Raw genomic sequence first — 26,274 nt, 5'->3', positions numbered from 1 at the left:
CTCTGTGGAGAGAGGAGAACCTTCCAGAAGGACAACCATCTCTGCAGCAATCCACCAATCAGGCCTGTATGGTAGAGTGGCCAGACGGAAGCCACTCCTTAGTAAAAGGCACATGGCAGCCCGCCTGGAGTTTGCCAAAAGGCACCTGAAGGACTCTCAGACCATGAGAAAGAAAATTCTCTGGTCTGATGAGACAAAGATTGAACTCTTTGGTGTGAATGCCAGGCGTCATGTTTGGAGGAAACCAGGCACCGCTCATCACCAGGCCAATACCATCCCTGCAGTGAAGCATGGTGGTGGCAGCATCATGCTGTGGGGAACTGGGAGACTAGTGAGGATAAAGGGAAAGATGACTGCAGCAATGTACAGAGACATCCTGGATGAAAACCTGCTCCAGAGCGCTCTTGACCTCAGACTGGGGCGACGGTTCATCTTTCAGCAGGACAACGACCCTAAGTACACAGTCAAGATATCAAAGGAGTGGCTTCAGGACAACTCTGTGAATGTCCTTGAGTGGCCCAGCCAGAGCCCAGTCTTGAATCCGATTGAACATCTCTGGAGAGATCTTAAAATGGCTCTGCACCGACGCTTCCCATCCAACCTGATGGAGCTTGAGAGGTGCTGCAAAGAGGAATGGGCGAAACTGGCCAAGGATAGGTGTGCCAAGCTTGTGGCATCATATTCAACAAGACTTGAGTCTGTAATTGCTGCCAAAGGTACATCGACAAAGTATTGAGCAAAGGCTGTGAATACTTATGGACATGGGATTTCTCAGTTTGTTTATTTTTAATAAATTTGCAAAAATCTCAAGTAAACTTTTTTCACGTTGTCATTATGGGGTGTTGTGTGTAGAATTCTGAGGAAAAAAATGAATTGAATCCATTTTGGAATAAGGCTGTAACATAACAAAATGTGGAAAAACTGATGCGCTGTGAATACTTTCTGGATGCACTGTATTAATGAAGTCAGAAAAAGGATTTCAGTCAGGTAAAGCAGATGAAAGATAAGCAAAGTGCAGCTTCGAGTGAACGTGACAGGATCGAGAACGGATGGAAGAACATCTCTGTATTTGTACTGATCAAAAAAAATGTCAGAATTCTCAATCGAGTGAAGGTGTTGGTTTACCTTGGGGTACCTGGATGATGCGCCGCGTCGCCTCTTCAACGTTATGGCACAGTTCCTGGATGATGTTCTCAGAAATTACCTTCAGGGCTGCAAAGTCTTGGACGCTATAAACGTGCTTGTCGTCGGGGTCACTGGCGATTTCGTGGAGCTCGCTCAGATCCGCGTCCTTAATGCCAATGGCATACAACGCGATTCCTCTCTCTTTGATGGCGTTGGCCGCCTCCGTGACGCCATCCTGCGACTTACCGTCTGTTATGACGACCCCCACCTGAATCACACCGTCCTCGGCCCTGCTGCCTGCCGACTTGACAAAGTGCTCCTTCAGCATGAAGTCGAGCCCGAGGCCAGTGTGGGTGCCTCCTCCGCTGTATCGCATTTGCTGGATGGACTGTAATATGTCCGACTTATTATGGAACCGATTCAGGAAAAACTCAGTGCGGGCTGTGCTGCCATATTGAATGAGTCCAATCTGCACTTTTCCTTCACCGACATCAAAGCTGTCGACGAGAGTATGCAGGAACTCCCGGACTTTTTGGAAGTTTGAAACTCCAATGCTCCATGAGCCGTCGACTAGGAAAACGATATCGGCAATCGTCTCTTTAGTACAAACTGAAAGAAAAGAAAAGGGAGGGGATTTTCATTAAGAGAAATAGGTATTTGTAAATAGACCTTTTCATATCATAATGTGTTACTTTGAATGGTATAATACTTAAAAAAGAAATCTCATTAAACACCTTCTTTAACTCACAGATTCAGCATTCACAACTTAAATGTGCCCATTCCTTACTACAGGGTGAGCCAGAATGAAGTGCCCCATTTCTCAAGGTCGGGTAGAGTCAGCCAAGTGGGTTGGGGTAGGGGGGTCCTTTGATAGGTGGTCCCATGTTTTTTTCAGTCGGCCACATGCCTTGGTCGAAGCGTTCTTCAGAAACAACAAATCCATCATCACATCAGCATTCCTCCTGATGGTGACGTCTCAAATCGGAAAACAAATCTTCAGTGGGTGGCTAAATTTAGACAGACGGGTATAACATCGAATGAAATTCTCCATGCCATTCTGGGACTTTACGAACGCCTGAAAACATCCAAGCTGTAAGGGCATCCATTCTACGGTCTCCTAGATGTTCAGCGCACTTCTGCCTTCAGCATTTCCAATGCGCCTTTGATTTTGCATGATGACCTTAATTTCCATCCTTACAAAATGATGGCAGCGCAGGAACTCACAGAGAGACTGGGAGAGCCTTAGAGAGTTGTGCGGCAACATTCGGCAAACCGTTCATCGAGATGCCATCGTCATGTGACGTCAGCGACGAGGCACTTCAAACATTTGCAGTGAACCCGCCGTCTCTGGCACAGAGGAAAGCACTTTGTGGTGTGAGCAGAGACCACGGGGTACACAGCTCACCACGGTGCAAATGTTTGAAGTGAGAGGCTTCTCGTTACGAGTCCACAGCAATTTAATTGCCGATAAGGGTGGGATTTGCACTGTGGACGGGTGGAGTGTAGTGGTGACTCCGCACAAAGAAGGTTGAGGCTGACACAGAGAGGGATCAGCTGATATCACCAAGGAAGCGGGCCGCTCACCCTGGTCAAAGATGGGCTCCGTATGGGCGATGGATGGAACTCACAGTTTAGCTCACACCACAAAGCGTTCACATCTGAGCCACAGACCGCGGGTTCATAGCTCCCACCAGCAGTTCAAAAGTAGAAATACAAACTCCTTAATGAATAAAACAGTAGAGCGTGTGTACAGGTCGACACTAGCGATACACGGGTGATAGCCGAGGGCTGCAGATGTAGATGGGTGAGTGAGTCATGCCCGCATTCCCAGAGTCACCAGCTCCTTAAACCACTTGCTAGGTATCCTCCAGGTTTAAAGTAGAGTGTTTACATGCTCATTACGGTATTCATAGCAAAACTTTTATGAATTACAACAAAAGCAGCCGCCTCGGATAATGTGCTACTTTGGAAAAATCGGGGCAGGATAACCGTACTTCTACTGCATCATGTGTCAATATCTGTATGCATTTTCTACGATGTCTGTTATCACGTACCATCCATTTAAATGCGTCGCCATTCCTTGCATTTCCTAGGCTGAGCCCCAGGAGGCCGGAACACCCTGACAACTTCTACTTCTGACAAAAGTTTTGTGGTGGGGTCAAAACTACACAGACAAGTCACACATTGGCCATATAAAATGCTAAGAGTTGTCTCTCTGAGATGTAGAGACGCGGAGCTTTAAAGCCTGACCGCGGTCTCAGTCGAGATCTTAAGCGATGAAACGTAACATCATGTTGATTTTCACTCGTACGCAGAGGACACCCAGTTCTACCTTTCTTTTAGGCCAAATGAAGTTTCTCCAATGTTGTCTTTAATTGGTTGTGTTAGTGAATTACAGGAGTGGATGGATGAGAACGACGTGTCTTTAAACAGAGATAAGACAGAGATGTTAATTATTTGAGGGAGTGACGCTGATCACAACAACATTCTGTCATCATTTAACTCAGTTGGAATCCCCATTAATTTTACTGAATCAGCACGCAATCTCAGAGTTCTCTTTGCTTCTAGCATGTCATTTAAAGCGCACATTACAAAGTTGTCCAAATCCTGTTTCTTCCACCTTAAAAATGCTGGGAAATTAAGGCATTTTCTAAATAAACAGGATTCTGATAAATTAATTCCTGCATTTCTTTCTAGTAGGACTGACTACTGCAACGTGGTGTTCACTGGATGTTCAAACTGTTCTTTATAAGCCTCCAGTTAATCCAAAATGCTGCTGCAAGAATTATTACAAGAACATACAAACACATAACCCCAGTCCTCAAGTCCTTACACTGGCTCCAGGTTAAGTTTAGGGCAGATTTCAAAATCCTCCTTTTAACATATAAAGCCTTAAATGGCGGAGATCCGGCTTACTTGTCTGAACTTATCATGACTTACAAACCTGAGCGCACATTAAGATCTCAAGATGCCGGTCTGCTTATGATTCCAAGAATTAATAATATAACAGTGGGGGGGTCGAGCTTTTAGTCATAGGACCTCCCTAAACTGTGGAGTGGTCTGCCTGCTCTTATAAGAGATGCCCCTTCAGTCTCAGCTTTTAAATCCTCACTACTTCAGTTTAGCATATCCTGACTAGAGCTGCTGATTAATTGTGCAGACTGCATCTCTGTTGTTAGTCATTAGCACTAAAACATAAGTAACATGATAATTAGAATTTGTTACTCACCCTCACCTATTCTGTTTCTCTTCTCGGTACTCAAATGTGGCCCACCTGCCTGCCTAAGGTAAAGGCATCTCTGATGGAGGATCACAGGAGTCATCAGGTAGAGGGGTCCTTTCATTGGATTGGCTGGCCCAGCATTGACTCAGCTGTGGAATGGCCAATAGGGGGAGACAGCTTGATTGCCGAAGTCTCCAGGTCTCTGAACAAATCCAAAATCTTTTATGGGATAGCATCTACTGTTGCATTCTTCTCTGTACTTGTAATATTTCTATTGCACTATTATATTGTATTGAGGAGGACTGGTGTTCAGTTCTGTGTATTGACCTCCTTTTTCTTGACACCCACTGCATGCCCAGCCTACCTGGATCTCTCTTCGAATTTCCTTTCTTCCATTTTTTTTTGGTGGGGAGTTCATGCCGTAGAGCTGAGCGTAAATGGAGGAAAACTAAACTAACTATTGACTATGAAATATTAAAAGTTAAAATAACAGAATACAATAACACAGTCCATCTTGAGAGGTGCTGCTATTTCTCTAAGATTATAAATAACAATGCTAGTAATCCCAGAGTCTTATTCTCTACGATTGATCGTCTGTTAAACCAGGTAACTCAAAGGAATGCCTCCTAAGTACTTCCAGTAAAACCTGTGAGGCTATCGCTGTATTTTTCAATCAAAAAACTAATGATATTAGAAATAACATAGTATATCTCCCCAACACTAAGGATCCTCCTAAACCCCAGTACCCCATAATAAACAAATTAAATTCTTTCACTAGGATAGATTTACCTGATTTACATAAAATAATTTCTCAAATGAAACCCTCCACCTGTGCCCTTGACCCAATACCAACAAATTTTTTCAAAGAAGCATCAGGCGTGCTTATTGATAATGTTCTTGACATAGTAAATTCGTCATTAGATACGGGGGTCTTCCCAGACTGTCTTAAGACTGCGGTAGTTAAACCCCTACTTAAGAAAAATAATCTCGACCCCTCTGCTCTTGAAAATTATAGACCCATCTCTAACCTGCCTTTCTTAAGTAAAATTCTAGAGAAGGCAGTCATTATGCAGTTAAATGAGCACCTCAATAAACCTGCTATTCTTGATAAATTTCAGTCAGGTTTTAGAACAAATCACAGCACAGAAACTGCACTCGTTAAAGTAGTAAATGACTTGCGGGTAAATGCAGACAGAGGCCATTTATCTTTTCTCATCCTCTTAGATCTGAGTGTCGCATTTGACACCATTGATCATAATATTCTTAAGAATCGCCTTAGTCAATGGGTGGGCCTCTCTGGCCGTGTCTTAAATTGGTTTGAATCCTACCTGGCAGGGAGAAAATTCTTTGTTAGTTGTGGTAATTACAACTCAAAGACACATGATATTCTATATGGTGTTCCACAAGGCTCTATCCTGGGTCCGCTGCTCTTCTCAATCTACATGCTTCCATTAGGTCAGATCATCTCAGGGCACAACGTGAGCTGCCACAGCTATGCTGATGACACACAGCTGTATTTATCAATAGCACCTGATGACTCCAAATCTCTTGATTCGCTAACACAGTGTCTAACTTGTATTTCAGAATGGATGAATAGTAACTTTCTCAAATTAAATAAAGAAAAAACCGAAATCTTAGTGATTGGCAATAATGGATACAATGAGGCTATTAGAAATAAACTGGATGCATTAGGATTAAAAGTCAAATCGGAGGTAAAAAGCTTAGGGGTAACCGTTGATTGTAATCTGAATTTTAAATCGCATATTAATCAGATCACTAGGACAGCATTTTTTCACCTAAGAAACATAGCAAAAGTTAGACCTCTTATATCATCGAAAGATGCAGAGAAATTAGTTCGTGCGTTTGTTTTCAGTCGACTAGATTACTGTAATGCACTCCTTTCAGGACTACCCAAAAAAGACATCAATCGTTTGCAACTAGTGCAGAATGCAGCTGCTAGAATCCTAACCAGGAAAAGAAAATCCAAACACATTTCTCCAGTTTTGATGTCACTACACTGGTTACCTGTGTCATTCAGGATTGACTTTAAAATTCTGCTTATGGTTTATAAAGCTTTAAATAATCTCGACCCATCTTATATATCGGAATGTCTGACACCTTATATTCCAAATCGCAACCTCAGATCCTCAACTGAGTGTCTCCTTAGAATTCCAAGCGCAAAACTTAAAAGAAGTGGTGAGGCGGGCGGCCTTCTGCTGTTATGCACCTAAAATCTGGAATAGCCTGCCAGTAGGAATTCGCCAGGCTAATACAGTGGAGCACTTTAAAAAACTACTGAAAACACATTACTTTAACATGGCCTTCTCATAACTTCACTGTAATTTAATCCTGATACTCTGTATATCCAATTCATTATAATAACTATTCATTCAAAATCTGTACTAACCCCTACTCTCTCTTCTGTTTCCTTTTCCGGTGTCCTGTTGGTGGTGGCGTGTGCCACCACCATCTACCCAAAGCACCATGATGTTCCAACAATGATGGATGGATTAAAAGCCAGAAGTCTGTATGACCATCAGCATCAAGTGACTCTGTGAGAACCCGAACTACAAAGAGGACTATTTTCATTTATGTCAGGTAGAAGGCCCAGAGGGGACTGGGCGGTCTCGTGGCCTGGAACCCCTACAGATTTTATTTTTTTCTCCAGCCTTCTGGGGTTTTTTTTGTTTGTTTTTTCTGTCCACCCTGGCCATCGGACCTTACTCCTTTCTATGTTAACTAATGTTGTCTTATTTTAATTTCTTATTTTGTCTTTTATTTTTCTTTTCTTCATTATGTAAAGCACTTTGAGCTACTTTTTGTATGAAAATGTGCTATAGAAATAAATGTTGTTGTTGTTGTTGTTGTTTTTCCTTGTCTTCTTAGAGAGTCAAGGCTGGGGGGCTGACTAAAGGCAGGGCCTGTTTAAGCCCATTGCGGCACTTCTTGTGTGATATTGGGCTATATTAAAATAAACTGTATTGTATACGAGGAACATCACTCGTAAAATCGGTCAGGTGGGCCAGCACACCCACAGAATTCAGCCTTGGCTCCTTCTCTTAGCTGGTAGCAACACAGTCGCGCACCTCACAGCAAACAGCGATGTGGATGTGTGCCGCAGCCGGCAACAACTCCGTGAAGCACATTATGGAGGCCGCGCTGATTGTCACCTCCGAGATGCTGACGCTGATTGTCACAAGTGCCGTGACAGAACGAACAACGGTGACAAAGAGCTCTGTAACAGGAGAGCGCTGTGCTCCCCACAGTGGCATGACATGGATTGAATTTGTTTTACGTATTGCTAGCGACCTTCCCGTTTCTTCTATAAAGTGATGTCAGTTACATTATTTCATTTATTGAGTTATTTCATAGGTCCCCCTTCATGAGGACATACATCTTAATACATAATTCGCCAGTCTCATCACTCACTCACTCACTCATTCATGTCTGTCTGAAGCCGAATGCGCAGTCGCCTTCTGTGCAGCTGCCCGAAAAACCTTGTGAGCCCGACATCGCGGCAGGCAGCGGATTTACGGCTGTGAAAATTCAAAGAGAAAGGCGACTTTGATTAAAGCTCTAGAGGCCTGAAAGGCGATTTCGACTACAGCTCAAGGCCTAATTACGCATTCATTCAATTCACCTATATCAGGTTTGTGGTGCTTATACTTATTATATATTCTACTATTCCACTCGTGCCTGTTTCATCTTACGTTGTCGAAACGGGCTCTTTGTCTAGTCTCACATAATTCCTCTTCCCTTTCCTGGAATGCTGCGATACCCAGACGGTGTTTTATTGCTGTAATTTGTCAGATCATGTGGTTTTTATTAATTGTTTTTTCTTTGAACATGTTTCACTGTAGATTCATTTTGATTTTCGACAGTTGGAGACGCTCACTTTCAGACAGATAAATGTGACATTAATGGCTCTATAAAATGGTGCTGTGTAAGCCTTTTGATGTGCATGCCAACTGCAGATTTCACAGCTTGGAGGGTTTGGCTCAGCCGTCGGACTGATTTGGTTTCTTTCCAAATGAATGATTATCTGTTTTGTTTTATTTTATAGGCCGTCTTGTTATCGCACTCTGAAGCGCATCACGTGGCCATACGGTGACCTGCACGTCAAACTGCAGCTTCTTGGCCAAATCACAGAGCTTTTCCAGTGAAAGTTATCTGCAGTGTGTGGGACGGTTTGAAATGTCACTCGGTGCATTCCTGTGGGATGCTTATAAACGAGCCAATAATGAAAAACATGAAGAAAAAAATACTGTGAAGGAAATTAAAAATTAAAAAAAAAATAATGTATCTTAACTATCAAGATTTGCTTCCAGACACAGTGGGCTAGCCACAGAGACACGGCCTGATGACTACCAGACCACCTGATCAATTACACAACTGAGGAAACGCAATGGCTGTGATTATTGTACTGGGCTACCAGCATCATATGGGGGTCCCTAAAGGTGCCTTAGGTAATGGCGTCTGAACACCACTAGGGGGCAGAATACTGAAAGAAGAGAACTACTGGGTGGAGCCAATGAGAGCCTTTTAAAGCAAACGCTTATGGCGTCATCACTGGCAGACCGTGTACGGTGGTCCTGAAGGGAAAAAAGAAAAGCGCAAATAAAAGGGCAAACAAAAAAGAAAATAATGAAAGAACAAACAAAAACAATGAGAAGAGAAAAAAACAATGAAAGCACAAACACAAAAATGAAAGTGCAAAAATAATAAAAGGGCAAGCAACAACAAAAAAAAAAAATGAAGCATATAAAAATAATGAAAGAGCAAAAAACAACGGAAAGAGCAAAGCCAAAAAATTGGAAATGACGCTTGTGCTTTCTGTTTTTGGTTTGCACTTTCGTGTTTCAGCCAGAGTTCCCCTTCCGGCTCGGGTTCAGATCTTTGTTTTATGTCCTTTTGTTTAGTTTTGCTTCCTTTGTTTGCATTAATATTACTTGCTTTTATTATTTGTATTCTTTGATTTTTATTTTGTCTACGTGTCAACGCCTTGCTAATGTCTCATGTGTTTTGTGGGTGGTGCCACACAAGAGGCGGGACCACCTGCCAATCACTGCCAGGAACTGCATCCTATAAATCTGGAGGGTCTCCCACAGTTCCTGGTGGTTCCTTCTGAATGTGCCGAGGAGTGTCGAGTGTTTTAGTGATGTTTCTGTGCTTTTTGTGACCTACCGGATTTCTTTACTTTTCGCTCTCCATTTCGATTCTTCTTTGTATTTCATTTTGAGACTCGCCAGCTTGGATTGCCTTGTGTTTTGGGCAAATCCTTTATGTCTTTGGTACTCTATGGACCTCCACCTTGTGACAGAGCATTTTGTGAAAAACAAACCTTTTTATTTTGATTAATATTTTCTGTTTGCCTTTTTATCTAGTGAGGGTTTGGCAGTATATCTCCCTCTAGTGGGCATTACTGGAAGTGCTTTTTGGGACGCGCATGCCTTGGTGCTCAAAGTTCATAACAATTTTTTCCTTTGCACTAATAATGTTTTACCTACACTTTTACTTTTTGCTTGCGATTTGATTTTTTTTGTTTGCACTTTCATTGTTTTTGTGAACTTTCAGTCTTTTGTTTTCCATCTTTAATTTTTTTTGTTTTCGCTTTTTTTGTTTTTGCATAACTGTTTTTTATACTTTCATTGCTTTGTTCAAACTGTAGATCCTGTTATGGTGCTGTGAGCTGGTGCTCCGTGATGTGCGCTACACAAAAGTAAATGACATTGAGCTGAAATAAATTTGACACAATCACCCAAATCGACTATACTTCCTTAGAAGGCTGGCATCCTTCAACATCTGCAATAAGATGCTGCAGATGTTCTCTCAGACGGTTGTGGCGAGCTCCCTCTTCTACGCGGTGGTGTGCTGGGGAGGCAGCATTAAGAAGAAGGACGCCTCACACCTGGACAAACTGGTGAGGAAGGCAGGCTCAATTGTTGGCATGGAGCTGGACAGTTTGACATCCGTGGCAGAGCGACGGGCGCTGAGCAGACTCCTGTCCATCATGGAGAATCCACTGCATCCACTGAACAGGATCATCTCCAGACAGAGGAGCAGCTTCAGCGACAGACTGCTGTCACCGTCCTGCTCCACTGACAGACTGAGGAGATCGTTCCTCCGCCACACTATGTGACTCTTCAATTCCACCTGGGGGGGTAAACGTTAACATTATATAAAGTTATTGTCTGTTATACCTGCATTGTTATCACTCTTTAATTTAATATTGTTCTTTATCAGTATGCTGCTGCTGGAGTATGTGAATTTCCCCTTCAGATTAATAAAGTATCTATCTATCATATAGTGTCTTTCACTATCAAATATGGATACCGAGGGGTCTTGTCCGAGAGGCAGAGTTCAGTCATCAGCAGGACAGACTTACTGTAGATGCTCACACAGGTCTTCTCTATTTCTAACTCTAATTACGAGGAGGGTTGCCTGGTGTACCACCACCGGAAAAGTACTGAAAACCTCCCACATGGTATTGTACCAACATTTTGGGTTATTTTTGGTACTGGAAGTAAACATCGGCTTTCCTCACATCTCCCTGGCCCACCCTACCCACTTCCAAGCGACACTTGCTGTAGAAGATGTAGAAAAATGTTCATTTTGTGGACTACACAAAGCAAAAGTACACACTGCAGACGTTAATAGGGGAACCCCTAAAACACCCCTCGGCATTGCTTCAGTGCAGTCATGACCTCACGGGGGTATTGCTGTGCCAGCAGCCATACCACCTGCACTTCACAACAGGTCATCCATCTGAAGCATCTTTGGGCCCGGCCAGTACTTGGATGCAAGACCACCTAGGAAAAAGTTTGGGTTGCTTCCAACAGACAGTGTTGGAGAGGCCAACGTTGGGGGAGAGGGGGGCACTTACCCTGTGGTCTGTGTGTGGATCCCAATGCCCCAGTGCAGTGACAGGGACGCTGTGCTATATAAATGGCACCTGTGCTCATAAAAGACACCTAGGCATCTTTGGTAAAGTGTAGGTGACTCCAAATGTCCATGGCCTGGTCATTCTGGCCCCCTAATCATCCCTGGTTTCTAATTGGTTAACTGCCTCTGACCCCCTCACCACCAAACAGTTAATGTGTGGCGAGCGTCCGGGCGTAAAAGTGGCTGCCATCATCCGGGTGGGTATCTGCATAGTGGTGGTGGTTGAAATTGTAAAGCGCTTATAAATGCAAAGTCTTCTTTGGCGTCATCAAAACCTCTTCCACATGACCAAGACTTCATGGGGACCCAGCAGATTGTCATTTCATGGCTATCAAGAGGGAAGCGGTGCGTAGTGCTTGCAAATGTGGGACACAGCATGGAGGCTGGAGTAAGACAGGGAGGGTTTGAACTTGTTCGTTGTTGGCTTTGGAGCCATTTTGGTGTTGGCGCTGTGGTCTGAAAGCTGGTATTGATATCAAAGTCAAAAAAACGATCCAACAGTAACTTCAAGCGAAGGTTGTCGTTTCAGATAAGACGCATTTCTGGGTCAGTAAGTTCTACTTACAGATCAAAGGGAGTGACGTCGTGTTGCGTGTCGATCAACCCCTGAATTAAGAATTTAACTGTAATCTGTACCTATGACATATTGAACCCCATAAACCTCTAAACATATGAATATTATATAGTGCCTTTAAAATGTAGCTATCCATTGTCACACACATGCACATGGGAGGCAGCTAGAGGGCTTAAATAATAGTAATACCGCGCCAGACCAGCGGGTGGTGATCTGCACTAACTCTCTCTCTGTGTCATCTGCAGACTATCCTCGGGAAATCCCACTAGATGGGGGCGCTTTAGATGACGTTACTTCCGGTACTGTTGTCATCGATGACATCACTTTCCAGTTCCGAAGATGCCAGTTTCATTTTCCAGTGATGTCACTTCCGATCCCGGTGACCTCACTTCCGGTCCCAGTCCCGATGACATCACTTCCTGTCACAAACTTTACCCAACCTAAGTCAGTTCTGTTTTGGACATTGTACCATTCACAACTCAACAAAAATGACCCATTTTGCAGCCAGGGATATTACACGGGTGGCTGCCCCAAACCTTTGATGCTTCCTGAGTCTTTTTGTGACACCATTACAGTATCTACAGTGCATCCAGAAAGTATTCACAGCGCATCACTTTTTCCACATTTTGTTATGTTACAGCCTTATTCCAAAATGGATTCAATTCATTTTTTTCCTCAGAATTCTACACACAACACCCCATAATGACAACATGAAAAAATAAGTATTCACAGCCTTTGCCATGAAGCTCAAAATTGAGCTCAGGTGCATCCTGTTTCCCCTGATCATCCTTGAGATGTTTCTGCAGCTTCATTGGAGTCCACCTGTGGTACATTCAGTTGACTGGACATGATTTGGAAAGGCACACACCTGTCTATAGAAGGTCCCACAGTTGACAGTTCATGTCAGAGCACAAACCAAGCATGAAGTCAAAAGAATTGTCTGTAGACCTCTGAGACAGGATTATCTCGAGGCACAAATCTGGGGAAGGTTACAGAAAAATGTCTGCTGCTTTGAAGGTCCCAATGAGCACAGTGGCCTCCATCATCCGTAAGTGGAAGAAGTTCGAAACCACCAGGACTCTTCCTAGAGCTGGCCGGCCATCTAAACTGAGATATCGGGGGAGAAGGGCCTTAGTCAGGGAGGTGACCAAGAACCCGATGGTCACTCTGTCAGAGCTCCAGAGGTCCTCTGTGGAGAGAGGAGAACCTTCCAGAAGGACAACCATCTCTGCAGCAATCCATCAATCAGGCCTGTATGGTAGAGTGGCCAGACGGAAGCCACTCCTTAGTAAAAGGCACATGGCAGCCCACCTGGAGTTTGCCAAAAGGCACCTGAAGGACTCTCAGACCATGAGAAAAAAAATTCTCTGGTCTGATGAGACAAAGATTGAACTCTTTGGTGTGAATGCCAGGCGTCACGTTTGGAGGAAACCAGGCACCGCTCATCACCAGGCCAATACCATCCCTACAGTGAAGCATGGTGGTCTTTTTGCATTGCTGAGTTCACCAGTGCTTGCTTTCTTTCTCAGGATGAACCAAACTGTAGATTTTGCCACTCGTAATATTGTAGCAATTTCTCGGATTGTTTTTTTCTGTTTTCGCAGCTTAAGGATGGCTTCTTTCACCTGCATGGAGAGCTCCTTTGACTGCATGTTGTCTGTTCACAGCAGAATCTTCCACATGCAAACACCACACCTCAAATCAACTCCAGGCCTTTTATCTGCTTCATTGATAATGACATAACGACGGACTTGACCACACCTGCCCATGAAATAGCCTTGGAGTCAATTGTCCAGTTACTTTTGAGCCCCTGAAATGAAGGGATTGTGTTCACAAAATGCTTTAGTTGCCTCACATTTTTATGAATTGTTTTGTTCACCCCACTGAATTAAAGCTGAAAGTCTGCACTTCAACTGCATCAGAGTTGTTTCATTTAAAATTCATTGTGGTAATGTACAGAACCGAAATTAGAAAAAAGTTGTCTCTGTCCAAATATTTATGGACCTAACTGTAGCGCCTTTCACATTCATCTATACTGTATATGGTATATATTAAGATAGAAGTTCTGAGGTCAGGTAGTTGTCCTAATTGATTTTGGCACCACAGGGTGGCGACGTGTTGCCCGTGTGGTCGATTACCACATGCAAGTCTGTACTTGGGACCATTTTGAGCCTAGGAAGCATATCCACTGCCATAATGGATTCAGACCTGAGGCCTTGGAGACCAAATGAAGCCAAAATAAAGGCTCCTTATGTCAAGTTACCTGACCCACGGATGGCACGTAAGTCTTCTTGTTACTCGTCCCTGCGTATCCCTCTCCTAGGAGTCAGCTGCCCAGATGACCCTCCTCCATCTTTGCCCACCCTCTCCCTCATATCTCTCTCTTTCCACACCTGAGCCTTTTTCCATGTCAGGCTTTAAGTGGCCTTCAGCAAATAGAAGACAGCTGAGAAAAAAATAAATAAATAAATATGGAGAAAAGCTGGTGGGTGGAAGGGAAGGGAGAAGTGAAGACTTCAAATCTTCTGGATAGCCTGGATGAGGGATATGTGGGGGACGTTAAGATACGAAGTTAAAAGGCTGTTAAAGTGCACTTGAGTGACCCAGTGCAGCTCTCCAGATCGGGTCAGAGGAGCGCCATGCCTTGCTGTAAATCACCCAGGAATGTTGTCAGGAGTGGGAGATTAGCCTGGGAGGGGGTTGGGGGGCTCGGAGCCACAAGGCACAACTTGGCAGTGAAAAATGCAGGCAATAAGGGGAGAGACAAACACAAAGAGAAATGAAACCTTCATTTGAAGCTGCATGCATTGGGGAGGATTTCCAACTGATTTTGCGGAATGGGTGACATTACTGGAATAGACGATATGCGCTGGGTAGCACGGCGGGGCAGTGGTTAGTGCAGCGGCCCCACAGCTTCAGATACCCCAAGTCTGTGTCGGTGCTCCATGTCTCTGCATGAGCTTCCTCCATTTTCTGTCGTGCTATCATAACATCTAAAAAGATTGCAGCAAAGACATTCTATGGTGTAGCTGATGGACCGCCCTGGAGTAGGTGTGTCCTCAGAGGTCATGGCCTGTCAATCATAATTTGACTTTGTAAAGGGTGATCTGGGGTTTGCTATCCCATCCAACTCCAAGGATTCCTGAAATCTTCAAACTTTATTTTTTTGTTTTGTTACTCTGGTTTATGAACTCTCTGTAATCCTTGTGACTTCGATTTTTGTCTTGTAGTTCCTGGATTTGGTTACTGATAGTTGTTCTGACCTCTTGTTTTTAGTTTTTGAATATGTTCTTGTCTTATAGTCGCCTGCATAAATTTAATGCCTGCTAGTGCAGCACTGGTTTTGACTACAAGTTAGGATTACATTTTGGGTTTAGATGTTAGCTATTATAAATTTGAGTACGCAAAAAATAGAAAGAAAATAAAAACCATAAGCGAGACTGGGGCCTTTCCTACCTTGCCTATAGTAGGCCTCACCTTAGGCAGCCATTGGATCTGGCATTAAAACTTAAAAAACACTAAGAAAATGACATTTACCCTTAAATTTCTTTATTTTGTAGACACTTTTATCCAACGCCACTTATCAAACATAATTGAGTAAACATGAGTCTAAGGGACTGTTAGGGAACAAGCGTGACAATCATCACAAGTGAGGAGCTCAGAACAAAACCCAAGCGAGTTACAATTCCTACTTTACGAAATCTAAATGACGGAAATTCACCAAAAAATAAAGTCTTCATCTGCATCCTAAACATATTGATTGAGTCAGCAGTCGCATGGAGGTGAGCAGCACGTTCCACCAGCCTGGAGCTACACATGAAAAGACTCTGGACTGAGATCTGATGCCTTCCAGAGGTGGCATCACCAGACCTGAGTCGTCAATTCTAAAAGTCTTAAAAAATTTTGAATTATTTGGGACCAGATGTTTTAAAATGTGCCTCTCCTCTTTTTAGTGAACACTTGGATATTTTGAACATTTCAGTTTCTTAAAACCTGCGCTCCATTTTTTGGGCCTGTGTAGGCCAATGTCTTGCCTTTTGAGTTTGGGGCTAGACAGTGAGGCCCGAATCTACGTACAAACAGAGCAGGTCTGGTTTTTGTGATTTGTTGGAGGTCTGTGTCCATTGTTGTGCTTAGTGTGGCAGGAATCACAACACCAATGCTCCTATCTGATCATCTGCTTTGATATCTTCATAGAACTCCATCAAATTAGTAAAACACGCTCTCTCCATCTGAACCCACGATGACTGCTCACTAAAATTCCTGTTCTTGCCATGTGCTCTCAGCTTTTTACTTAATCGTGTTTTCCATGAACTTAATCCATGATTCATGTTATGCTTACTGGCACACAGTTACTTGGGTCTGCCCGATCACCAATTCATATAACAGGATAATATTTTTCCACTTTCAGTGCTTTGGGATTTACGCAGTGTACAAAGATTTTTGAAAACTTTGTGTCAAGGGTTTAATTAAAATGGAGGTGCACGTTGAGAGTTCACTTTAATGTCTGAAATTGCAAGAGAATCACACTATAATATGTATAATGCAAGTTATTATACTCTTTACATCTATTAATGACAAATGTTTTGTGAATTTTCAGGAAATTAAGACTGAAGTTTTGAGGTCCGGTTGTTCTGCTCACCAATGATGGGGTGACTGCGTTTTGTGTGTTCATTAACACATGCCAGTCAGAATTTCATTGTACCCAGTACAGAGGACAAAAAAAGAGGACCTGTTAAACCTACTGGGCATCTTTACAAGGAACTGGCACTGATGCTTGTAAAGGTCAATGCAAGCTCACCGAGAAGACAGGAGGGGATTAAAGGAAAGACCCCTAAAAGTGGACACCTTACCATTGTTCTGGGCGTCAGACAGCCACAGCCATGGCACAAGCAGAGAAATTACCAGGAAAGCCTTGGCACTCTTCAGGTTTTCCATTCTGCTGAGACGATGGCACCTGAAACACAAAATCAAAGATGAATGAGCTGTGAGTTAAGACTGAAGAAGTTCTATGCTTCCAGTTTAAGTAAATGGAGAATAAGAGCTGAAAGGATTTATGGGTTTAAAATTCTAAAAGGAAACAGTACAGTGGATCCAGGCTGTTACTTTAACATGAGTGTTTTAAATTGAACCGAAGGGGACGGGGCCCCCAACTATGAAGCGAAGAGGACTTCCCTCTGGTGTTATAATTGGATTCAGTATTTCATTTTCTGTACTCTCTTCTGGTCTCTTTTTGAGTTTTATTGCTCCGGAGTTTAACAGCCTTTTAGCCTCAGCTTTTCAATTTGAGGTTTACTTGTATTGGTGTTAAAGATTTTGTACCATTTTTGCCACCATTATATTTATTTACCATCACTGCCATTTTGTACTCCTTTCATCAAGGCAGTTTCTTCATTTTCCTTTGAGGTTATGATCAGTAGCAATGTCCTACTTAGGATTATTCCCCTATCGGAGTTGACAGATTTTAAACTTCTTTTCTCTAACAATCTCCTGGTTTTTTGACTCTCATTGCCTTCTCGTGTTTTGATTTATACCGAGGTCGATTTCCCCCAAGTTTCACCTTTTCTCTGTCTTGGACTTTGTCTTGTCACCTGGTTGTCTGATTGAAATTCTTTTTGTTTGTTCGCTGGCACAACATCTGGCCTTTAAACCGTCCTGTGAGGTCTCTGGTCCTCACTGAGGCATTGACTCCAGGGAAGGTTCATTCAGCTCTCCACTCATTTGGCTTTTCCATTTTCTAAGTGCCGTTGAATGTTTTGTTTTACAATCTCAAAGGCTGGAGTTTGGATGTTAAAGCTGAACGTGAGGCCAGATTTGTGCTAATATTGTTTATTGGAGTTCAAATTTATCTTTTAGCCAGAACCAAAACTAAACCCAAAAATCAAAGTCAGACAGAATGAAGCAAAAGCCAAAAATTGTGTGTGATAGTCTGTGCAAACCGATTTTTGGTTATTTTTTATTTTCTATATTTTTATTTACTTTGTTATGTTGGTTTATTATTTAATATGTATGTACTGTGTCCTTAAATGTGACTCTATCCCCTGTAGTTTGTGGGTGGAGCCTCAGGAGATGTGGCCACCCTGATGTCACTGCTGTTGGGCCCTCCCACTGCCTTTATTTTCAGTCAGAGAGGTGAGTGCAGCAGTAGATCACCGACTTTGTTAGTTTAACTTTTCTTGTTATTTTTCTTCTGGTCTTTGGATTTCTCTTTTCTGCTTTGGGATTTGGATTTAAGTAATGGCACTTGATTGCCTTTTTAAACACATTTTTTGTTTCGCCTCCCATCTGACTTTATGCCAGTTTTGTGTTTTTATTTATATCAAAAATCCAATAAAGATTTTTGGTGGAATGATCTTGTCAAGCCAGAGACTCTCTAAGAATTTTTCAATGCATTTGTATTTTGTTAGAGCCAGCGGCCTATTCTTAGGACTGTGGAGGACAGTTGGGGACAGGCTGACTTGGGCTGAGCCTTTACTGGACAAAGCTAGTGACACTTCTGACCCACTTTGTAGAGCTTCTGCAGGTCTCGTATCTTTTTGCCATTTTTTTTTTGTCTCCATTTTACAACAAAATGCAGGTTTTTACTTTTGGTTTGGGTTTCTTTATTATTTCACAAGTCTGAGGACTCATTCTAGTTTCTGATTGTGAATTTTTTTCCCCAATTGGTGTTTTAATTTTGTAGGTTTTGTTAATACATTTAGTTCGTTTGCTTATTTTCATTGCAGCCATTTTGTTTTCGCCATTATCAGGAATTCCTCCAGTGTTGTTAGGGGCGTGTCCTGAGAGGTCGTAACCTCTAGGTCATGACATGGCAGGTTTAAAAGGTTGTCAAAGAAAGCACTTCCTATTTGAGTTGGCAGATTTTTATCGTTTGTTCTTGCCCACTTTATAAACGTTTTTTTTCTAAAGCCTTTCTTGGTTTTTGACTGATTTACTGACTTTCGATACAACTTTGGTAATGGTGTGACAGACGTCACAGTTTTTAGGTATTATTTCAGTTCATCCAGTGTCTGTCTCCTCCCAGTTACTATTAACATATTCTTGCTAGTTTTCAAAAGCATAACCGTCTATTAACTCAAACCGAGGCAGTAAAGTTTATTTTAATGAAAAAAGAGTAAGTATCAAGAGATGAGATGTGGCCCTAAAAACAGGCAAGAGTGTAACCCAGAAAAAATGGCTAAAACATTCTAAGCAAAAATCCAAGAATTAAAACTGGAAAAATTATTAACTTGTAACCAGGAAAAAAATAAATAACCATCACAAAATGTAAATATTATGTACAATGGACTACAATGTGCCAGTCTGTGGTGAATGAGGTCACAAACTGTTAACTCCTGGGAGATATCACCATGGCAGCAGTCGATGCGATCTATGAAATACGGTGACACTCTGTTATGAAACATATGGCAGGGTGAGAAGATGTTATTTAAACTCAACTTTAAATATTACATTAAGCAAGAAATGAATGTGAAAATCATATTATGTAGGATCCAAAACTCAATATTTCACAAACACCATGAGTGGACCTCATATGGAAAGTGGACAAAAATTAAGAGAATAGCATGTTATAAAAAAGAGCGCAGGTCACAAGACAGTACATTCAAAAACAAAGCAGATAAATGACAAAACCAGCAATCCAAACTGATAGACGGAAAGCCAAATCTCCAAGGGCCTCATGTATGATCGGTGCGTACGCACAAAAATGTTGCGTACGCCTGTTTCCACGCTCAAATCGCGATGTATAAAAACTAAACTTGGTGTAAAGCCACGCACATTTCCACAGTAGCTCAGTCCCTGGCGTACACAAGTTCTCCGCTCGGTTTTGCAAATTGCCGGCACCCAGCGTCAAAGCAGTGGTACTGTTCTAGTATGGTTTCCCTTTCTTTTTTAGATCCACTTTCCTAACGCAGCTTTGTAAATACACTGAAATTAACTGCATATTGTTTATTAGTTTAAAGCATCTGAGTTTAAGGCATCTGATTGTAATTAACCTGTAACAGTATGATGGTCCACAGAATGGCCAAACTATTCCAAATACCATAACTGCTTTACCGTTTTTACTCTCACTGCACCTTCTTCTTCCAGCTGCTCCCATTAAGGGTTGCCACAGCAGATCATCTTTTTCCATATTACTCTCACTGCACCACTCAGAGTATTTATATCACTGTTTCTGAATGGGGAATCACAGCTCTACAGCAGCTGATTGGAAAGAAAATTATCAGGATACAGCATCAAATACACGCTGCCTCAGCCATGCTGTCTATTGAACTGCTCTCATGTTTCAAACACTTCTGAGCCTTTCCTGTATGGACCTCGTGGTTCAGAAACAGTTTCATCCCAAGAACTCTAAATTCACTCAATCAGTCCATCAAGTGCTCCTTGTAGAACTGTTGGTACTTATAAGTTCAATCACCTCACTGTAAACTTGTGATACAGTTATAATATTACACAACCTGAGCCACTTTATAAAGCGCGTATTTACATATGATGACGATATCATTTTTAAGATGAAATGCATCAAAATATGTTTATTACATTATACAGATAAAATGTTAACTTCATTTAAATAATCTATATTGTTAATAATTAAACATGTGAGGACACGATGGCACAGTGCAAGTGAGGAGCTGGCACCCAGTTCACAGATTGTTCCTGCCTCGCGCTGTATTCTTGCTGGTGCAGACGCGACACTGGAAGGATAGATGGATAGAATAATTAAACACGTACTATGAAGATATTTCAATGTTCCTTAATAGTTTTGAAGAATCGGCGTTCTAAGCTTACAGATGGCTTAACGTCTATTACAGAGCTGATTGTGTGGCAATTGGGTATTTGAAGGACAAAAAGGAAGGACAGGAACTGGCTGTTAGTACATTTGAAAGAAACAGTACTGCTACAATAAAGTATTTCATCAAAGGTCGCGCATGGCACAGCAAGCATCTTGCGTGAGACATGAACAATCACTGCGCCACCGTGTTCCCATGTTTAATAAGATGCTTTAACTCCTATCATCATGAAAATAATATCATGTATACATCTCAGTATTTTAAGTATTCAGAGAGCTGTAATATCACGAATGTAATGGATTCTGTGTTCTGTCGGAGGAAGAGAAAGTCCGTTTAAGAAGCAGGTAGTGATTCACACACATAGAGCACATAGAAGAACACATACAATACAAAGCATTTAACGTGCTACTTTAGTTACGATGGGATTTGAGAAACTAGTGAATTAAACGATTTTAAGATGAACTTTATGATGTTCTATTTTAATGACAGAATAAACTATGTGATTAAAGTGGAAATTTTGAGATTAAAGTTGACATTTCGTGCTTTTTTCCCCACTGTCCCTATTATTTTTTCTCTGTACCCTAATAAACTTTCATATGACACTCAGACGGTGGGCTACGTCTCACCTTTTCACGACGACTTTAATATGTGACAACTTCTTTTTTATTTTGGGAACTGTGTGACTTTGTGAACTTCAGCTTTCGAGTTTATCTGACACTCTATGTCACTCGATCAACTTCCTTTTGTTGTTTATATCAATGTTTAAACCACCAAACTGTACGTTTTCCTTTGCCTCCACTTGGTATTTGCTGAAATTCTTCTATTTCCCCCCGTGCTTTTGATATTTTGCCTTTTCAAAGAATGCTGAGCTTAAGGGCTATTTATATTGATTTGCAAATTCAAAGAGGCGTATTTCTGGGAGGAGTTTGGGGAGGGGCAGCAGGCGCGTGCACATGTGTTACTTTTCATGCTGACCGGGATTTATGGAGCGGGAGAACGTGGAAGTTTGGCGAACGCACAGATTTATGCATCTGGAATTTTTTGTACGTACGCACATTTCTGCTTTTGTCCGTACGCCATGTTTTAGTGTGAATTCTACGCACGGCGTTATGCATGAAGCCCCAGGACTCTGCCTTAAGCACAAGCCGGGGCAGGAACTGAGCTGCCTAATCAAGTGGCACCGCCTCCTTGGGCACACCATCAATGAGTCAGGGCAGACTAACAAATCTAAAGCAATTAAACTGATCATAATAAAAAAAATAAAAACACTGAATTTACAACATAATGTCAAATAAACAACACACAAAGAAGAAACACAAAACCAGAATTGGTTGGCTTCCAGCATTGCTAGGGGTGTGGCCCCTGAGGTCGTGACCCATACATAATCGACACGACGGGATACAAGGACGGCTATGAGTTCAAATCCTGATCCGATCTGCAGATTCCGACACTCTAATGAGCTCCAAGCTTATCATTGTGCTCATTTCTCGTGTGTACTTTTTGGTTTTGACCCTCTTGTTCTCTCGACCTCGATTATTGTCTCTTGTTTTGGGCTTTGGTTTCATTTCACTTTCTACCTTTTTTTTTTGTTTCGCTTTGCTTTTTTGTACGACTCGACTGTCCTTGTGTTAATTGCTCCCTCAGAATTACATTTTTTAAAATTTCTTAATTGATTTTTAAAGTTTGTCCCGTTCCACTACTACGTGGGTGGAGCCACAGAGGACAGCTAGTCTATCATATAGTGCCTTTCACATCTATCTATATAGATAATTGTCTCTTCTGCTATTACCTTCCTATGGTGGCCTCAAAAGTCAAAGTTCCCTCGACTGTCCTTACGTGTAACTGCTCCTTTCCATTTGAAGAAGAAAAATGTGTTTGAGCTTGTGTTGGTGCTATTATTACAAAGAAGACTTTATTGTAATAAAAACCTTGCATGTGAACCCGGGACTTGCGTCACTGTGGTTGTGTCTGGGGTTTGGGGTGCTGCAATGCCCCTAGTAGTCATAAGTGGTGTAGTCGGCAGGATCCTGCATTTAAAAAAAGGGAGTGTGACGTAATCTGCCACAACCAATGGTGCAGAGAACAGGCTGACGTGATGGGCAAAATTTCAGCCACATGGAAGAAAATGCCTACAAAGGACAAGACTTCAAGAAGTAAACACTTGGCAGTCATGGCATGTTGGACCGATTGCCTGGGGATCACAGAGGGAGTCCCTTTCGAAAGGTCAGCCAGTCCGTAAGAGGATGGACTGTTTGATGCTCCAGAGGACATTGTGGGAGACCCAACACCGGCCCAGAGGTGGTGCGCCACAGGACTAAGACACCTCCCAGTTTTGCTCAAAAAGCTCATCTCCCATTTTGCTGACAGAACAGATAATCGCTTGGGTTTCAATCTCCCCCAGTTTGCCAATAGTGATTTTTGGAATAACAGCGTCCAGATAACATTATGGAACGGAAAATCAAGTGTCGGATCCAGCACTGCGTCACTCGCATGACGACTCACTTTGTTTAACGGGACGAACCTCAGTCCTCCTCCCATAATTCAGTGGGAAAATGACACTTTCTATTAGCTTAAATTTTAAAATAAATAGGGAATGGTTCAAGAATTTTAATAATTTGGCAAGAATTTTTCTTCATGCCATTCTCAAATGAGGGTGCTGGCGCTCTGCCAGAATTCTTCTTCGGTTTCAAATTTTCATGAGAGACTTCATCACACTGGGCTCTCTTATCACATGGCAAGGGAGAAAGAGTCAAGTGCTCAGTTTGGGGAATTTTTAAATTGTGCTACAGCACTGATTGCATCTTTGACTGAACTGAGCTTTAGTGTTTAATTATTTTAAAAATAAAAGATGGTAAAGCAGAAGAGAAAAGTCAGGGCTTGGTCCGTAATGATCATGCGATTAAAAAAGTAAGCTGGCAGACTTCAGTAAGTGAAGAGCAGGATGCAGTGCACAGAACGCCCTGCAGATGGCACCTTCATTTTCTTTGTTAAGAAACTCCGATCGGCCCCAAGCTGTACTTGAATTCAAAAATGTCAGGAATGTCACTGGGGGCTCAAACAAAAGAAACTGCCGGCTGAAGTCTGTGAGAAATCCTTGGACTCTGGAAGAGCGGGAATAATGGAGCCGTTACGAGAGCAAGGTCATTTAACATTTACGTCAAAACATGAAACAAGAGCCCAAAATAGATCTGGAGCTGAAAATTACACCAGAGCGACCTAAATTTATGAGCTGAATATTTTCTGAACAAAACCAATCTTACCACCTGGGGGCAAACAAGGGACAATATGGCCACATCTGTGCACAACACGCTCCACACTGGCACTGACCAGGTGATAACGCCGCAATCAGCGAGTTATCTGTGTCAATCACCGCACCACCTTGGTGACACGCTTTATAAATTCTAATAATTCACTCTTGATTTGTCAAATTTTGCTTTTCAAACAGATTTTTTAAAAATATAAATCTTTCTTTTGTCTGGCCCAAATACCCAGGGTGCAGTGGAGGGGCGACAGGTGCCAGTCCAGTATACATTATACTCAAATACAGCCATGCCGTTTGATTTGCCTAATATGACAGCTTTAGACCACCAGGTTATTAAACCCAAGCCTGTGTGATGTTTACATGTTCTCTCTGTGACTGTGTGAGCTTTTCCTCAGGGTAGCTTTTGCATCCCAAACACAGGTGGGTAACTCCAGTGGGATCCCCCATATTGCTTTTTGTGAGCTCTGGGATGAGCCTAAAGCTACCAGCATATGTGTGTGACCCCTCAGTTTGCTTAAATGGATTTGAGAATCTTGGGGTGTGTTAGGAGATCCCAAAGACCCATTAGTTATACTGATTGACACCATAGAAGTGTGTGTGTGTGTGTGTGTGTGTGTGTGTGTGTGTGTGTGTGTGTGGTGCCCCATGATGGATTGGCATCTGGTCCAGGGACACTTCCTACCATACACACCATACTGCTGGGATACTCAGTGTTGTGTAAAGCACTCGGCAAACCCATGTGAGTAAAAGTCGAGACCCCTTCAAGAACAGGGACTCACGTAAAAGTCACATTTGCCCATCAGGAATCGACTCCCTTCATTATATAAATTGAACTTTTTTCCTATTTATTACAAGGTTATTATTTATATAGTTCTCTCGCTCTCAAGCTTCTATAAAGTTCTAATTTCCTCTTCGGGGTGAAATAAAGTACATCTGTCTATCATATAGTGCCTTATATTATACAGGGCCGCCTTTCACAGGCACTATATAATAGAGAGATAGATGAAAGGCACAGATAGATAGGTAGATAGATGTGAAAGGCGCTATGTGATCCTGCCAACTAAGCTAAAATATCTGAGATATTTTAGCGTAGTTGGCAGGATCACATAGTGCATTTCACATCTATCTGTCTATGTGATCCTGCCAACTACGGTAACATATCTATCTATGTGGCATTTGTTTCAGTTTAAGGTTCGAGAGTGAGCCAGGAGATAAACACAAGCCAGAAAACCAGGAGTTCAAAAACAGCAAGTGACTTTGCCAAAACATAAAACAAAAAGCAGAGTCATAAACCAGAGGAGAAAAAAAGTCAAAAACACTAGGAATCAAAAGATGGAAGGTTTGTGAAAGTGATTAGAGATTTGACTTTGAATTGGCTGAAGAAGTGTCGAGATCAAAGGTCACAATGAATAATTGGTTCGTTTGCCATAACAGAAAGCCAAAACAGTGGCGACCGAAAAAAACAAAATGGTGGAAGAAATGGTCCAAAAAATATTTCATAATCGAAACAAAAAGCAATAGAGAAATATGGACATTAGACCCCGTGACCCTGTGTTCGGATTCAGTGGGTTGGAAAATGGATGGATGGATGGATGGACATTAGAATCACTTATTTTCAATTACAACCCTACTAGATCAGAGAACAGTTTTTGTGGAGCCATCAGTACTGCAGATGAACGAGTTAACCAAAGTGGTCTGTGACACCCCGTGTAGTAGAGAGGTTGGCACCAGACCACACAAAGAAATCAGATGTGGAGACACAGACACAAAAAGGATTGCATTTTCCAAAAACAAAAAAGTGGGTTTTTATTTACAGGTGCACAAAAACCACACAACACAATAATGTTTCAATCAGAAAATAGTGCATGATATTTACAGTGAATTTACCAGTCCCAAAATAAACAATAAAGACATAAACGTATATACACAAAACTATCGTCTTCTTAAACAAAGGAAGCATTCAAGAAGAAACTACACACAACAGTCTCCTAGCGCATTGCTGCACCCATTACACGACGGACCACCTGGAATGCCAAAAATATTCACAAGAAGAAAAAAACAAAAAAAAAAAAACAAAAAGTGTATAAACAATACAAAACAAAAAGTGCACTGAAAGCCCAACTAAACAAGCACCTCCATCACCAACACGACTCACTGCTACCTCTACTACTATTAGGGGATTTCTGCATCTGTTTATATACAAGGAAATATTTGCCAATAAGCACCAGCCGCTCTATCTGGTGTACTTGGAGAGAAGCTACACCGACACACCACCGAGTCTAAAGACGACCCCTAGAGGCAGGAAGTGCCTCTTACACCTTGTTAGAAATCTTCACCCAATCCTGCGACCCGCTGCTCCCTT

General features: G+C 42.1%; 1 protein-coding gene across 1 annotated transcript in view; it reads right to left on the bottom strand.

Moving 5' to 3' along the window:
• The window catches only part of LOC114664078 (collagen alpha-6(VI) chain-like), a 353,886-nt gene that overhangs the window by 274,148 nt on the left and 53,464 nt on the right, over positions 1 to 26,274 (bottom strand). The window contains exons 2-3 of the mRNA XM_051936115.1: positions 16,718 to 16,821; positions 1,126 to 1,734 (exon numbers count right to left, since the gene is read on the bottom strand). Coding sequence (XP_051792075.1) covers positions 1,126 to 1,734; positions 16,718 to 16,802 — 694 coding nt within the window. The 5' untranslated portion in view covers positions 16,803 to 16,821. The remainder of the gene's footprint in view (positions 1 to 1,125; positions 1,735 to 16,717; positions 16,822 to 26,274) is intronic.

The sequence above is a fragment of the Erpetoichthys calabaricus genome, chromosome 13 (assembly GCF_900747795.2).
Source record: "Erpetoichthys calabaricus chromosome 13, fErpCal1.3, whole genome shotgun sequence".
NCBI classification, from domain to species: Eukaryota; Metazoa; Chordata; class Cladistia; order Polypteriformes; family Polypteridae; genus Erpetoichthys; species Erpetoichthys calabaricus.
This window is presented reverse-complemented; position numbering and strand designations above follow the sequence as displayed.